Source organism: Pagrus pagrus (assembly GCF_965226575.1).
Source record: "Pagrus pagrus genome assembly, chromosome: 13".
NCBI lineage: Eukaryota > Metazoa > Chordata > Actinopteri > Spariformes > Sparidae > Pagrus > Pagrus pagrus.
Window position 1 is genome coordinate 4431965 of NC_140197.1, and position 15527 is coordinate 4447491.

General features: G+C 41.3%; 1 protein-coding gene across 1 annotated transcript; it reads left to right on the plus strand.

The window, feature by feature from the left end:
* Nucleotides 1-2123: 2123 nt before the first annotated feature.
* On the plus strand, nucleotides 2124-4995 carry hoxb1a (homeobox B1a; the record flags this gene model as incomplete). The annotated part of the gene is made up of 2 exons (XM_084371007.1): nucleotides 2124-2985; nucleotides 4628-4995. 2 exons carry the CDS (start codon nucleotides 2124-2126, stop codon nucleotides 4993-4995), a joined length of 1230 nt encoding a protein of 409 aa, XP_084227133.1.
* Between the last annotated feature and the right edge of the window lie 10532 nt (nucleotides 4996-15527).

The following is a 15527-nucleotide window of genomic DNA, read 5'->3' on the forward strand; positions in this document are numbered from 1 at the left end:
ACAAAATACAGAAATGACCATTAATCACTATAAATACAGCAAATAAGAAAATATGTCATGCTTTATAAGTTATGTAAGATATACATAAACAAGAACATATTCCTTTTGCAAAAAAAGTCATTCACAGGTAGAAGTGTTATCCCACAGAGTGGTGCTACGTATGACTGGGGTCAGATTGAACTCAGAGAGGTTTAGACTCCGTGCCATCAAGCTTGTATGAACAAAATATTTTTTAGTTTAGAAGCTGCATGAAAACTACTGTCACCTCCAACCTCAGATAACTGCATATTAACACTCACTATATTTTACACTGCAAAAACAGAAGATCTAACCAGGTGGAATAATCAAAACATAAAAAATAAATGAAAAATCTAATGTTTCTAACAAAAACAAAAAATCAATTAATTGAAAAAATATATTTAATGAATGTCTTTTTATGCTGTGTTATTTTTATGAGGTGAAAACTCTCTTCCAATCTATAGGATACATATTTTTTGTTCTTAATGTAAGCATTGTGGGCAGAATGACACTGTGCAGAAGTCAGTCAGTTAGGGGAGCTTTAGGTTCCAGTAATACAGAAGAGAGGCAAGTGGGGAAAAAAATAAGGAATAACATATTATCCTGGCACATTTATTTTCCTTTTTGTTTTAATTTTTTCTCCAGTCGAAAATTAAACAACAGATATTAAGAATGCAATACAATCGGTGGTTGGTTTTGGCCCGTGGTCCACTATTAAGTTCCAGTTTTGGCCTCCCGAGGCAACAAAAGAATGGGATCCTTCCACTCATTCCATGTAAATGTTACTTGCCTTGTCTTGATGAGCAAAAAAAAAAAGATGGAAGGTTGTAAAACATGCAGCTGTGGGCCTCAACAGGAGCAGTGTGACATTCACTGAAACATGTCATCAGTTCAAAATTATAAGTCATTCCTTTCAGTCAGGAAGTCATGAAGCAGCAAGGTGAAAAACAAATGGTGAGTTTTGAGCTGAAACATGAGGGTCAGCTGCCTCTACTCCACTGTAGTCCTGCTACCACCACAGTAACAGCACAATGAAGTGGAGCCTCAGCATCTGCAGACATGTTTGGTGAACAAGCTTGACTAGTAGCACCGTTAGAGCAGTGGCATTAGAGGAACAGTAGCAGTGTTCTGGAGGTTTGGTTCGGGTTGTTTCTCAGAGAGGAGCTGTGAGGCAGCAGGCCGCCTCACAGCCCCTCTTTCTTCTCTGCCTCTCTCTTTGCTCTGACAGATCCGTGCTGATATCAGATTGATGGGCCGGTTTGATTGAAGTCTCTTTGTCGTGCTAATGTCACGGCGATTGATGGATGAGGCGCGTGCGTCAGCGCCATCGCGCGCGCGCAAACTCCACTTCTAAACCGAGAGCACCCCCCCTCTCTACATGTACACACACACACACACACACACACACACACACACACACACACACACACACACACACACAGGTTTCCCCGCCTGTACGACCGGCTGACAAACTTCTGGCCCCCGGTCACCAGGCGACGTGACGACAATCACGTGACCCGCGGCAGAGGTAAGAAAAGAAGTGACACGGAAAAGAAAGAGAGAAAGACACAGAGAGAGAGAGAGTCACGGAAAACAGGCAGAGAAATGGAGAGATCCCAGAGAATGCAGCAGGACGGAGTGTAACCTGCGTGGGGGTGATGAGGTGACTCGACTCTTTTTCTGTTCTCGCGGTGTTTTCCTCCGTCACTGATGAGCGCTTGTGAAACTCAGGTTGAGATGAGCCACTGACAGCGCCGGGCCTTCCGTTTACGCGCACAAACACACACACAGAGCAGAGCACATTATTCATGTGTGTGTCGGGGTTTTGGACGTGCAGACTCGACTTTTCTCCTCCACATTGGACCGCTGACCTTTTTATTGTTCTCATATTTTGCTGAACAATTCCAGTAGTGCTGCTTAATCCTTTTTTTTTTCAGACTAACTTCATTTTTTATTGGAGGTTGTTGATTTATGGATTTATTTATTTTTTCAATGGAATTGTTTGATTTTTGATGTTTTCTACATCGTCCTGGTAAATCCATCTGCCGGCTCCTGTTTCCTGCTCATCTTAATTTGCTCTCAGCCTCATCTTGCCTCCGGTCTGCATGGACAACATGAACTCATTTGTGGAATACTCAATTTGTAACCGACCGGGGACCAGCGCTTATTCTGCGCCTAAATCTGGATATCACCATCACCACCACCATCATCTGCACCACCACCCCCATCCTCTGGATCAGCATCAGGGCTTCCCGGTGACCCCCGGTTCCTTCCACGCGGGACCGAGCAGCTCTCCAGCTCCCGTTAACGGGACGAGAAGTGACAGCAGCAGCTACATCGGGGACGGGCGGCTGTACGGGGGCAGTGGAGGTGAAGCAGTGCACGGAACCACAGGGGCGAGCCAGCATCATCAGCAACACCATCATCATCATGAGCAACAACAGCATCAGCAGACGAACAACGGCTACCATCATCATCCTCACCTCCACCAAACCCAAAGCTTACAAAGCGGAACATTGTCTCCTTATAATAACGGGAGCAGCGGCGGCAGCAGCAGCAGCAGCGGCGGGGCCTATGCGGGTCAGGCGTGCGCCAGAAACTCGGAGTATGCTGCTGCGACGGGCCCTCCCAACACCGTCCACTCCCAGTATTTCATGGAAGAGCCTGTGGCCTCCACCTACTATCATCAATCAACCTTCCCCAGCTCGGCCCCCACCATCGGCCCCAGCTACGGGGCCTTGGCCGGGGCCTACTGCGGGCCTCAGGGCGCCCTGGCCGGGTCACAGTACCCGCAGCAGCTTGGCGGGGGTCTGGACGCAGCGGGCTACCTGAGCCTTCCACACGGGGGAGGTTACGGGGAGCTACCGGTGTCCCAGGACCGAGAGAGGGGGGATGAGGAGGGCCAGCAGGCCGGGCAGGGGCAGACCTTCGACTGGATGAAGGTTAAGAGGAACCCGCCTAAAACAGGTAAGAGAGGGCGATAATTGGCCCGTCTGGTGTTTAAGGTTGAATTTAAAGCATTATCAAGAGGCCAGGCCTTCAGCTGGTTAGATGTTGAGATGGAAGGTTTCCACAGGCCTCTTCTGCATTTATCACAGTGGCTGTCATGGGGAATGTTACACAAAAGACAAATGATAAATATCTTATTTAAATCTGCTCCATATAAAATAAACAGCCTATAGAAAACAATAAGAAAAAATAAGATCCACAACAGTTTTGATTGAGACGCTCTGTCTGAAGGGCCCTCTCCCTCTGACAATAGCGAAATGAATATGGAGCCGTGGAGAAAAAGGTTTCTTGTTTTGCTGCAGGCCTCGTTTTCAACCCTCTCTGCACACAGATGTCAGGCCTTTCGGATGTAAATTGTAGGCTTCTTTCCGTCTGTTCCTTCCTTCTCTTTTCACTTGTCTTCATCACTCGAGTCTGAATTCGTTTCACTGTAAACGGACGGAGACTTGAGACATGAGGACAACAGTCATTTAAATTGTGCCCTGAATGTGTTTTTGTCCAGCATCGAGCCGGGGTCAGATATAAAAAGAGAGCTGGTTTATTATCAGCCATGAATTAATTTTTCCGACATTTCAACAAGCAATAAAACATTTGCTGTGATGACGGAAACCTCCGTATTAAATGTGACGCATTTTAGCTTCATTATCATTAAGAACATAAAGCTTAGCTTTGGCCCATTATGTTCACAGAGAAGGAAAACTGATTTTTTTTTTTTTAAATACTGCGGGCCTACACACTGACGGCAGGAGAAAACACATTATCATTGTGACAGTTTGAAACAACTGAACAGGGACATTTAAAATTAAAATATGAGCATATTACATGTATTGTCAGTGTTTGTATATTATTATTTGGTAGGGCCTATTGCTGCTCCGCATTTGCATCGAATAAAAACGCTTACATTTTCTTTTGACTTTTTTTTTTTTTAAAACATTTTGTTAAAAAACACAAAAAAAACACAAAAAAACACAGAAAACGGACGGCGTTCATGTGGTTTCAGGACTTATTCAGTATATGCAGTCATTGTGGTCATATCTCGAGACCGATAGCAGGTCTGGTCTGGACCCACTGTGGCCCCAGACGGCTCATATGTTTTTTCCTCTCTCTCTCTCTCTCTCTCTCTCTCTCTCTCTCTCCCTCTCTCTCTTAATGGATATAGCAGACGGGTTATTTCACCCTGGGATGTCTGTCCTGCTCTGTTATCTTTCAAGGCACCCCCCACCCCTCCAAACCCTCCCTCGGAACCCAAAGCCCTGCCTCTCCATCTCTCTATCCGCTCACCAGCCTATTCCCTCCTTTGTATTCCCCTTCTCTTTACTGATATTAAACGTGTTGCTTTGCTCTACAATCCTCAACCTCGTGTTCAGTTTGTATGACTCACAATGATTAGCCTGGTTCAAATAGCATACACCTCTTAATCAAGACTAAATGATGCAACACATGGGAAACAAAAGATAAAAAAAATGGGCCCTTCAGACCAGAGGAACAGTCTAACACATGAACAGATGTGACATGCAGGATTTTTTTTAAAAAAACGTAATCATATAAATAAAATGAGTTCGAACACATTTATAACGGCTTCTCTCCCTTTTCCACCCAGTCAAAGTGTCCGACTTCGGCCTCGCGGGCGCACACAACAACGCCATGCGCACCAACTTCAGCACGCGGCAGCTGACGGAGCTGGAGAAGGAGTTCCACTTCAGCAAGTACCTGACGCGTGCGCGGCGCGTGGAGATCGCCGCCACGCTCGAGCTCAACGAGACGCAGGTGAAGATCTGGTTCCAGAACAGGCGCATGAAGCAGAAGAAGCGCGAGCGGGAGGGAGCGTCCGCTACGACGCGCTCCTCCTCCTCCCCATCCTCCGGTACCGACTTCAACAAGGAGCTGGAGGATACCGACCACTCCTCCGCGTCCACGTCTCCGGGTGCGTCCCCGAACTCGGAGACGTCGTCAGAGCATGCGACGTGATTGGTCTTTGTACCTGTCAATCAGACCATGTAGCGCTGTGGAAAACACAGTCCTACTCAATGATACACTATTTAAAGCATTGCTTATGTACTACATCTTAAAGGAAATGATCCTTTCATTCATCAGTCTGCTTCCTCTGCTTTGGACTACATGTCCCAGAATTCCTCTTAAAACCAAGTCAGTACCTGGACTTCTGCATTCAGTCAGGTGTAGGCAGAGAGATGATCTGATCCAGGAAAACTGTCCGACCCTAATCAAACCTTTCTTCTTCTTCAGTCACTTGTTTTTGATAGAGACAAAAATGTGCTTTCCTTCAAATATATGAACTACAGCTGGATGCCACACAGTTAGCAAACCATGGTTGACATTTTGACAGGAAGAACTGCATGGATGTCTGGGTAATAAAGGGGACACTGTGAGGCAACCAACATGAGCAAAAATATGACGTATGGTGGGTGATGGCTGCTGGTACAAACTGCAAAACTGGAGAAAAGACATAGAAATAACAGTTATGGAAACCCCACATCACTTATCTGGGTGGGTATCATCGTCCAATCAAATGCTGCAGATTTGGCAAATTCTTCCAAAAGCACATTCCTGCAGGCGCCTATGCCACTTCTAGCCTTTTAGAATCAGAGAAAGTGTGGCTGAGTTCTCCCAGAAGAAATGTTTTCACTGATTTAGAAGCTGGTCGTAGCACAAAGACATTGAGGGAACTGTTCCTGGACAAAACCTGCTGGGAGTCCTGAAATTTACCTGACACACATTATGATGATGGGATGCACTCTGCCATCTTCATTCATTCACAGGGAATTACTGTTATTGGGTTATCTGAGGTGAATAATTCAGAATGTTTCTTCCTCTTCAAGGTAAAATCAAAGCCTGTGACAGATTTAGATCAGTATGGGACAGTTCAATGCCACCAACAGCCTTCATGATTGATATCAGTTGAATCCATGTTGACCTGAAGATTTAACATACACAAACTGTAAATGAATGATGTAATATACTCTATGACAAACTGTGGTCCATTCTTTACCCACATACCAGTCTGAGCCCAGTCTAACTAAATGAGCCTTATGATCCGGAATACAGGGAGCCTCTCAGGGCAAAAACACACTGTTGTCTTATCTGCTTGTAGCTCTTTTTGTTCCACTTTTAAAACTTTTTTTGGTTTATCTTTTGATGTTTAAGGTGTTGTTCTCTGTATGTTTCCCCATGCAGCTCTGGCCTTTGCACTATGTGACTACAGGGTAACATCTTCAGACGAAGTGCTCAAAAACAAACACCTGATGCACAGGATTATGTGTTGAACATGTTAATTAGACTCAGGGGTCCATTTGGGATTGTGTGTGTGTGTGTGTGTGTGTGTGTGTGTGTGTGTGTGTGTGTGTGTGTGTGTGTGTGTGTGTGTGTGTGTTTATGTGTGTGTGTGATCAGGGGAGACATGATTAAACTACTGAAAAAAAGCCTGTGAGACACATGTCTCCCTGCTGAGTGGGAAAAGTGGGGAAATGATATTTACTGCCTGTCTCTTCCCCCATGAGAATAAATTATTGAATGCATTTCATGTTGTTGATTATAGATTATGGCGGGAAGGAAGTGTGTATGTGAAGGGGTGTTTCCACTGGGGACATCTAATCTTGATACTGCCTTGAATCCTGATAACATTACTATTATGTGAATAGTTCCACTCCTACTAATGACCGACCTTTTCTGATTAAGTACATTACCAAGTTAAGCGGGTTAGCTGAGGTTCTGTCTGGTGAACATCATTCCTGAGTAAATCCCTTCATAAGTGTAATGTTGTCAGGTTAAAGGTCGACCTCTACTGTGAACTGTACTTTTTTTTTATAATGATGTCTGTTGTTTGTAAATGAGAGCAGACTGAGTTTTATTAGTTCTGCAGCCTTAGAAACACTTCCAATCATGTTCTTGTCTGTCTTTTTCTACTATGAACTACCTCAATTAAAGATTCTTCTGTAAATCCACTGCAGACGTGATCATTTTGTATTTTTGATTTGATATTTACTTTATAAACATTGCCAACACTTGGCTTGTTCCAGGGGAACAGTGAGGTCAAGGTTATGGGAATATCTAAATATATCATATGTAAGAATTAGCTACCTGTTGAATTCATATCCCAAACAAATGGAGGACAGCACATCACCAGAGTAAATGCTAACTGCCAACAACTTTGGTTGCTATTAGCTAGTTAGCTCAATTAGCCATGCAGCTAGCAGTCCAGACTGCGAGTTCAAAGCACGAGGAAAGTGTGGACTTGGAGCTGAGCACCATATTGAGTATTGGGAGGCTGATATCAGTTCCATGCGTTGTCTACAACTAAAACATGGTCCATGGTCCAAAAAATGGTGAAAACGCTTGAAAGGTGACACACCATAGTACACAGGCTTAGCAGAACAGTGATAAGTATCAAGTAGGTCAAATTTTTGTGCAGACATTTGCACCACAGTCCTGCACAAAGTTGAAGCAGGAGAAAGGTCTTGTCTTTCTCCTTGTGGATTAAAGAAACACAAGGTTTGACATAACACAACATACGGAGAGCTTCATGCATTTCAAAGCAGTCAGGCCTCACATTCACATGGCTGCATGGCCTCTGGTTGACCCACACACACACGCACACACACACACACACACACACACACACACACACACACACACACACATGCAGGGCTACAGTGAGGAATGTAGAGGGGCTTTCCGGGTGGCTCGCTGACCTGTTGACCTCTGGAGAGCCTCTGGGATATCTAAACATGTAAACACACTCCTCCTCCTCCTCCTCCTCATCTTCATCGCCCTCTCCTCTCTACTGGTCTGAAGATCGCTCTCCTGGAGCCTGGGTGGCAAGCTCAGTCATCACCTCATCGCACACACCGGACACAAACCTCCCTCAGATCCTCTTCTGCTCTCTCAGCACATTACAGCAGTTGTTTTCTGATGCTACTTTTAAACAGCCTCCTCTTACTGCAGTTAGAGAGTTTCTACGTTTCCCAAAATCCAAGAACCAAAAACCCATTTTCAGCTGTGATTTGGACTCACTCCTCCAATCTCACTATATGAAGGGCACAATACTTCCTGTGACAATGGATGTGTGCACTGGGTAGAGATTGTGAGGTGTGAAACTGGAGACGGGGCAGGAATATTTAAAGAAATAAAATTACAACTTCTTGCTAAAGGGTCATTCCATGCCAACTCATCCAAAATCCAGAACCTTTACCATTTCATGTAATGAATTTCATGAGACCTTGCACAATCCTATAGCTGTATTGTAAATACTTTTCAACTTTGAAGTTTGGCCCTCTGAGCAGAATTTCAGCATTCAAGATTTATAACTGACTTTATATTTGTATTCTCAGCAATCGCTTATTTTTCACTGGATTGAGTTGAAACTTGTCCTGAACCTAAAAGAGACCCTCAGGAAACTTGGCAGCATGTATTAATTTAAATAGTTGCTGCTGTATGTTTACAGTAATCAAATTTATAACAGGAAGTCATTTTTTAAAACCAGAATAAAGGGATTTTCAAAGGGAGCAGGGCTCCATGATCTCACTACCACATCAAACTGCTTAATGATGAAATAAATCATGATTGCACTTTTTAAATAATTCTGGTTATATTGCAATCCATTTTGCAGTATCCACCCAACCCTGCTTCATGTGGGATAGACCTGCTGTATTTTTTCAGTGCAACTTGATAATGTAAGAAATTAGCTCAGAGTGTTTGAAATTGTGAAAAAGTACACTGTATGTGTATTGCGCTAAGGCATTAACATTAATATTTTGTCCAGACACACAGGATTTCATCCTGTTCAGGACAGAACCGGATGAAATCACCTATATGCAACAAACCAAATAATAAGCTAGTAGGCTCAGTAGGTATCACATAGATAGAAAACCTTGAAGTCAATACTGTACAAATTTCCACTGATAAAATGTAATGTGAATGTAACATTACAGACAGTGAAAAGTACGAAAAATGTGTTATATTCAACAAATCATAAACGTTTGAGGATTAATATAACGTCTTTGCATTTTCTATATATATATATATATATATATATATATATATATCAACACTTCCAGGGAAATTAAAATAATCCTTCTTGGGTAAATCTACAGTCAAAATAACCCCAAAAGTGTGTTTTTTACAACAAATCTCAATGCAATCCAGTGAAAAATGAGTGATTGTTAAGGCTGGGAATACACATACAAGGAATCACTAAAATGCTGAAATTTAGCTCTGAGGGCCAAACTTCATGAATTCATATCTTAAAAAGTATTTGGAGTACATCTATAGGATTTTGCAAGGTCCCATTTTTCTAAAAAAAAAAATCCATGACATGAACTGGGAGGCCTTGGTATGTTGGCATGGAATGACCTAAAACATGCTAGAGGTTGGTCTCTGTGTTAACACTGATGCTTAAAGGGGCACTGTGCTGATTTTACCCACAAAGGTCACTGTACTTGTCACAGCACTACTGCCTGTGAAGACAGAAATATATTGTTTGTTGGAAAAGTTTTGTCAAGTTGGAGACTAAAACCCTGATTATGTCATTAAATGGCCTTGATGATGTCATTAAATTACCTTGATGATGTAATTAAATGACCCTGATGATGTCATGAGGGTTTTCTCAGATTGTTGACTCAGCCTGAGTAACAAACTTGGTGTGTGCAGTTTGAAAGTTATGGCCATTTACGAGTCAGGAAAGAGATCAAATGAAATATGATTTATTGCATTGCATTAAGGGAATTGTAGGATCTAGTGCTTTTGGAGCTTGACTAAAAAAGTCAGGATAGGTCAGCTGCTGTTGCTTCACTTTTGACCATTCTTTTTAAAATCTGTCTCTTGCAGGTTTCCCAACTTTTTGAAAGTGCAATACTAAATTGCTGGAGTGGCTTTTTAAGGCGCTTCAACATCTAGCCTGACACAAATCTCCTCCACTACATCCTAAATATGGTATGAATAATTTAGGCTAAAAATTATAACTCATTGTAATTAATTCACTATATTAGCCAGCCCAGTATCCTAGGTATTATGTCCATACTGGACCATTTCTTTCATCAAATACATGTTGAACGCCAATGTCCAGTGCCAGTACAGGAAGTAGTGTGTCCTATATGTAGCAGGATGGAAGGGTGTTAGAGAGCACACCCCTCTCTTACATGAGAGGCTACATCAAGTTTTTGTCCCGGTACTGATAGCAAATTATCGCTTGCCTTTTCATTAACTGTGTTCGTGATCTTTCACTAACATTAACAAAGAGTTTTAGCTGCCTAACCATTACCATACAGAAGCTGCCACGCACAAAACATGTAGTTGACACACGCTCACATTCACACACACTTCCACTGATAAATCAAAGACAGAAATGATTTAGCTTTGATAAGACAGACTGTTAAAGCTCGGTCTACGAGCTGAGAAAGGTTTGAAAAAAGCATCCCCCCCACACACACCCCTCCTCTCTATGCTCCTTAATCCCTCCCCTCCGAGCTCGTATCGCTCTCCCCTCGGAGTCCCACGACACAGCCCCTCCCGCAACAAGCAACAAGAGCAACAAGCCGGCAGAAACCAAATACAGCCCAGCTTTGAATGCAGAGTAACGATGTCGGATTCACAGGTAAAGTTTTTACAATGCAGGTTGAAACTCACGTAAATCTTGTAAGTCATTACAATGTCCACAGCTAAGCTCCACAGCCAAGCTAGCGTAACGACATTAGCATGTTACAGCTACGTTACCTTACAGCTACGTAATAAGTTACAACAGCTAAGTTAGCCACTTCTAAAAGTTATTGAGGGCCAAGAGACTAACAGATGCTGCCATCAGCTTTCATCACAACGATCGCTTCCACATTGTGGCTGAAAAATAAACCTGTGTGAGTCTCAGACCAGCTGTGTGTGTCTCAGCTGCTGTCTGAGTAGCACCAGACCGCGACACAAACGTGCCCCGTAAACCGTAATCTCTTGTTTATGACAGATAAGACACACAAATACACACATCATAACGCCTATATGATAATCCATCATATTGATTTAGCAAAGGCTTCGTTGAAAACAAACGGACAAGACCGGGAGGAAGGTTAGCAAAACAGCTGAGTAGTGACCGGGCGAGAGGTTGTTATGGAGAAATAAATCCGGACAAATAAAATAAAAATCCGGAAATAAATCCGAAACCCCTCCGCTTCGCGTTGGGGTTTCATTCATCCATTCATTCATCTTATTTGCTGCTTCATTTAGCTGCCACGAGCAAATGAATAGGCTGATTTGGTGTAAACATGATAGCAATGTTAGCTTGTTGTTAGCTTACAATGCTAGCATAGAGGCTAACGTCTCCGTCGAACAAGTAAACAAGTGTTGACAGTACTGCAGAGACAGAAATTGTCTCGACACCGTCTATTAACACAGAAACAAACTAACGGCAGCTTTCACAGTCATAAGCATCGGCATGAAAGTTATCTGTGTCACAACATCCACGATAAAGACGAAGATTACCTGCTCAACAGAAACTCGCTGTATCAGCATCGGGTCCATATCTTCACGGACCTTTCGCCACCGTTGATGTGATGACCCGATGTTTATTCGGTTTGAGCCCTCTTTATTTCACATCTCCGCTTTGTGTCTTTTCAGTGACAGACTTTCTTTCTTTGACTCTTTGTCAGTGGGGCAAGCAGAGGCAGCTAAACTGCTCAGGGCAAAACAAACCTCTTGTCCGCTTGTAGTTTCAAATGCGGAAGTGGGTCGGGACCAGACGTGAGCAGGAGCAGGAGAGTGAGCGAGGGGATTGGATCGGAAAATTGATCCAATAGGAGCCATCCAGACCGGATGGCTAAGTAAAAAATAAAAATAACTGTGTGACTACAAAGAACGAGGAGGAAGGAAGGATAGAGCCATGAAATGCTGAAGATGGTTACATCAGTGAAACAGAAAACAATGCTGCTTACTGAGGATGAGAGGGCAGAGAGACATAGAGTGAGTGAGAAGAAAGAAAGCGAGAGAGAGAGACCTTGCGAACAGTGGAGATTCTTTCTGGGTGACCTCATACCGTCTGACCCCCAACTTCTGTTTTCCTTTCCATAACTCATCTCAAGTTCAACACAGGGCTGGCTGCCTGTGTGTGTGTGTGTGTGTGTGTGTGTGTGTGTGTGTGTGTGTGTGTGTGTGTGTGTGTGTGTATGTGTGTGTGTGTGTGTGTGTGTGTGTTTGTGTGTGTGTGTGTGTGTTCATGCCCTCACAATGAGCAACGAAAGATAAAGTGGTGCGGCTGCAGTTCAACAGTTCAAAGTCTCAATCAAATAGATGAGTCCACACACACACACACACACACACACCACACACACACACACACACACACACACACACACACACACACACACACACAGGTCTACAGTTTAGATAGTGTCTACACTGAAGCATTTCTATTCTATTATCTTGAACAGTGAAAATTCTGAGCTGAGATCAGTTCAGAGCAGTGTGTGTGTGTGTGTGTGTGTGACTGATTGGAGCCAGATGGCGCAGTGTGTATTTTTATCAGACAGCAGACTCATTATGCTTCTGCCATAAAAGAAATGCATTTTTTAAAATTATGAATCAAACAGTCTCCGTCTATCTTGATGGAAAACATCCTGAGAGTCAGTCATGTTCTCTTTTCTTCTTTAAATCACTTCATTTTATTATTTCAATAATCAAAGTAAGCTGACATTCTTTTTTACCTTAATCTTATCAAAAGTTTTGTTTCAAAATCAATGTCTGATTAAAAGTATTAGTATAAGTAATTAAAAGTATCACCTTAACATGATATTTGATACACCATATGCTTCTGTTGATATTATGTGACCATTAAACATTGTGACAATATACTGTGTATAATTACTTTTATTTAGTTTATTTAATTCTGGTTGAGTGTAATCTGTCTGAATGGGTTGGATGTAGTTTGGTTGGGTGTATTTCTTTGCATTTCAAGTTTACTTAATTTTACTAACAATCCTGAATTAAATATGTTGTCAAATCTGTTATGACGCAACAGTTCTCTTAAACTTAAGAGAGCTCCAAAGGAGAAGAAAGAGGTTAGCACAAACACAACTGGTCATGATGAATAATACAGTATCTAATGCATAATTTTGAATTAGTATTTGCAGTCACTTTTAATTCATCTTTTTTTGCTTCCTCTTGTTAATGTGGCACTAAATACTGCTTAATATATGATATATGATTGCTAATGGTTAAGGCGTTCCCATAAATAAAACAACCTGTATAAGAAATTAAAAACACATACTTTCATGCAGAAAAATAATAATAATGTATTTGAAGAATGACCAGTGAATCAGATGTGACGTCAATCCTTGTTTCTGGTTGGGTGTTGGCTGCTCTATAAGAAGCAATAAATCACTTGATAAATGTGTATCTTTGCTCACATTCAGTGTTTTTACTCACCTGTTGGCTCTTTAGAGCATTCTGAAGTGTAATTGTTACACTGTTGATAATTACAGGACTGGAAAGCCAACCTTCATTAAAACATTGTATCTAATGTACATGGCAAAAACGAACAAAATACACTATGTTATTGAAATGTCTCAATGCTGTGACACTTTCACTACATGTTGGAAATATATTTCTGCACTTTGTTTTTGTTTATGGTTTTTTTTTTTTTTTTTTACCATAAAGATGAAATAATATTCTCTTTCATTTTGTACTGATATGAATTGTATCAAAATAATCATTGAGATTAATGTAAAATCACAATAATATAATAGAGGTTGAAGTGATGTCATGCTTTCATTTTCGGTATGTTTTTGTTTCTTATTATCAGCATGATGTGTGTCATGTGTCACCTCTGCCCCTAATATGTTTCAGAATTGAGTTCATACAAACTGTATTTTTCATTTCATCCAGCCTCATCACTTCATTAGCACTTATTTTATATATCTAAACATCAGACTTCTTCTTTGACCTCATTAAGTAATAGTAAAGTAAAAAAACAAAAACAAATAATAAATAATAATAATAGTTCTATAATTAAATTGAAAACATTAATATGATTAAAATATATATCTGTTTTATGATACATTATATGAAACAATGCAGAAAATTAATGTTAATATTACTGCACTGAATTTACTATAAATAGATTCCATTTGTCCAATGTTGAAACATTAAAAATAGAAAAACGCTTAAATCTCAATAATTGTAATAGTTCTGATTCAAAGGAAACAATCACCAGATTACCAAAAAAACAAACAAACAAACAGATAAACTTGTTGATAAAATGCAAACAATTGAGTGTATTTCTTGATGTATTCAGTTTCTGTTCAGTGTGTGTGTGTGTGTGTGTGTGTGTAAGCAATGTTTTTTGTCTGTTGGGGTCACCCAGAGTTCAGCAGCTCTCCTCTGCTCTGCCCACAGAGGAGCTCTGCAGCCCTGCTGAGCAGCCGCCACACCCCGCTGACCGAGGCCTGCTGCTCTGCAGAAAGCACATCTGCATGGGCCTCGTTTCACAAAAGCATCTGAAGGCTAACATGATCCTGAAATCCATCTTAGGAACCTTCTGAAGCTAAATAATAGTGATTTAAGACTATTAGAAATGATTGTGGATTCATGAATATGTCCTTCATTGGAGGATCAAAGATCTTGAGAAGGTTTGGAAGAACATGTGTGTCTGCTGGTTTTGTTCAATTTTTAATCTACTGTATCATCACACACACAAAAATTGTACATGTGATTTCATTTGAACTGAGCATAGAAATGCCAACACGTTTATGCTCATATAACATTCTAAATGATTGATTGTTATGGGAAATCCAGCCCTGGAAGCAGTCTAGTTCTGACTGAACCACATTACTGATCCAAAATAAAATGATTTACAATGATTTAGTGACCGACATCAGGAAAAACTGAAAACATTACAGAAACCACACTCCACTGCTGAATGTGTAAGAATTATAATATAATGATAATAATAATTCCGAAATTTCTATTATTTTCCCTATTCGTCAGAAACTTGGCTGTACAGTTAATGGAAGTCATAAAATACTGAGATAACCATACAGCAAAAACGGGAATAATTTATATTTTATATGTGATTTGTTTTCATATGGCTATATATGAACTAAAATATATTCCTTTTCTGTGTTAATACTCATTCACAGACAGTTATTCTGCAGAGAGACGTTACTTAAACGCACTACAAGGAACTTTTCGAGCCCATCAGTAAGAAGATGGGCTATTTCTGTATAGTTATTATAGTTATTCTTACTGCCTGTCATCGGGTTGGTGTCCCACTTAACCAGATAGGATAAGTCATACATTTAAAACAAATATTGAAGTTGTAGTGCTGAGGATGAACTGAGCCTGACAGCCTATGGCACTAAAACAAGGCTTAATTTGTTTCTGCCAGAATCAACAACAAATCAGAGTTATCTAAGTTTATGATCAATAAGATCGCAGAGAGGTTGAACTCCCCGTTGGACCTTTTTATGGTCAGGCTGTCATTAGAGGTAGTGTAAAACATCCTGACAGCT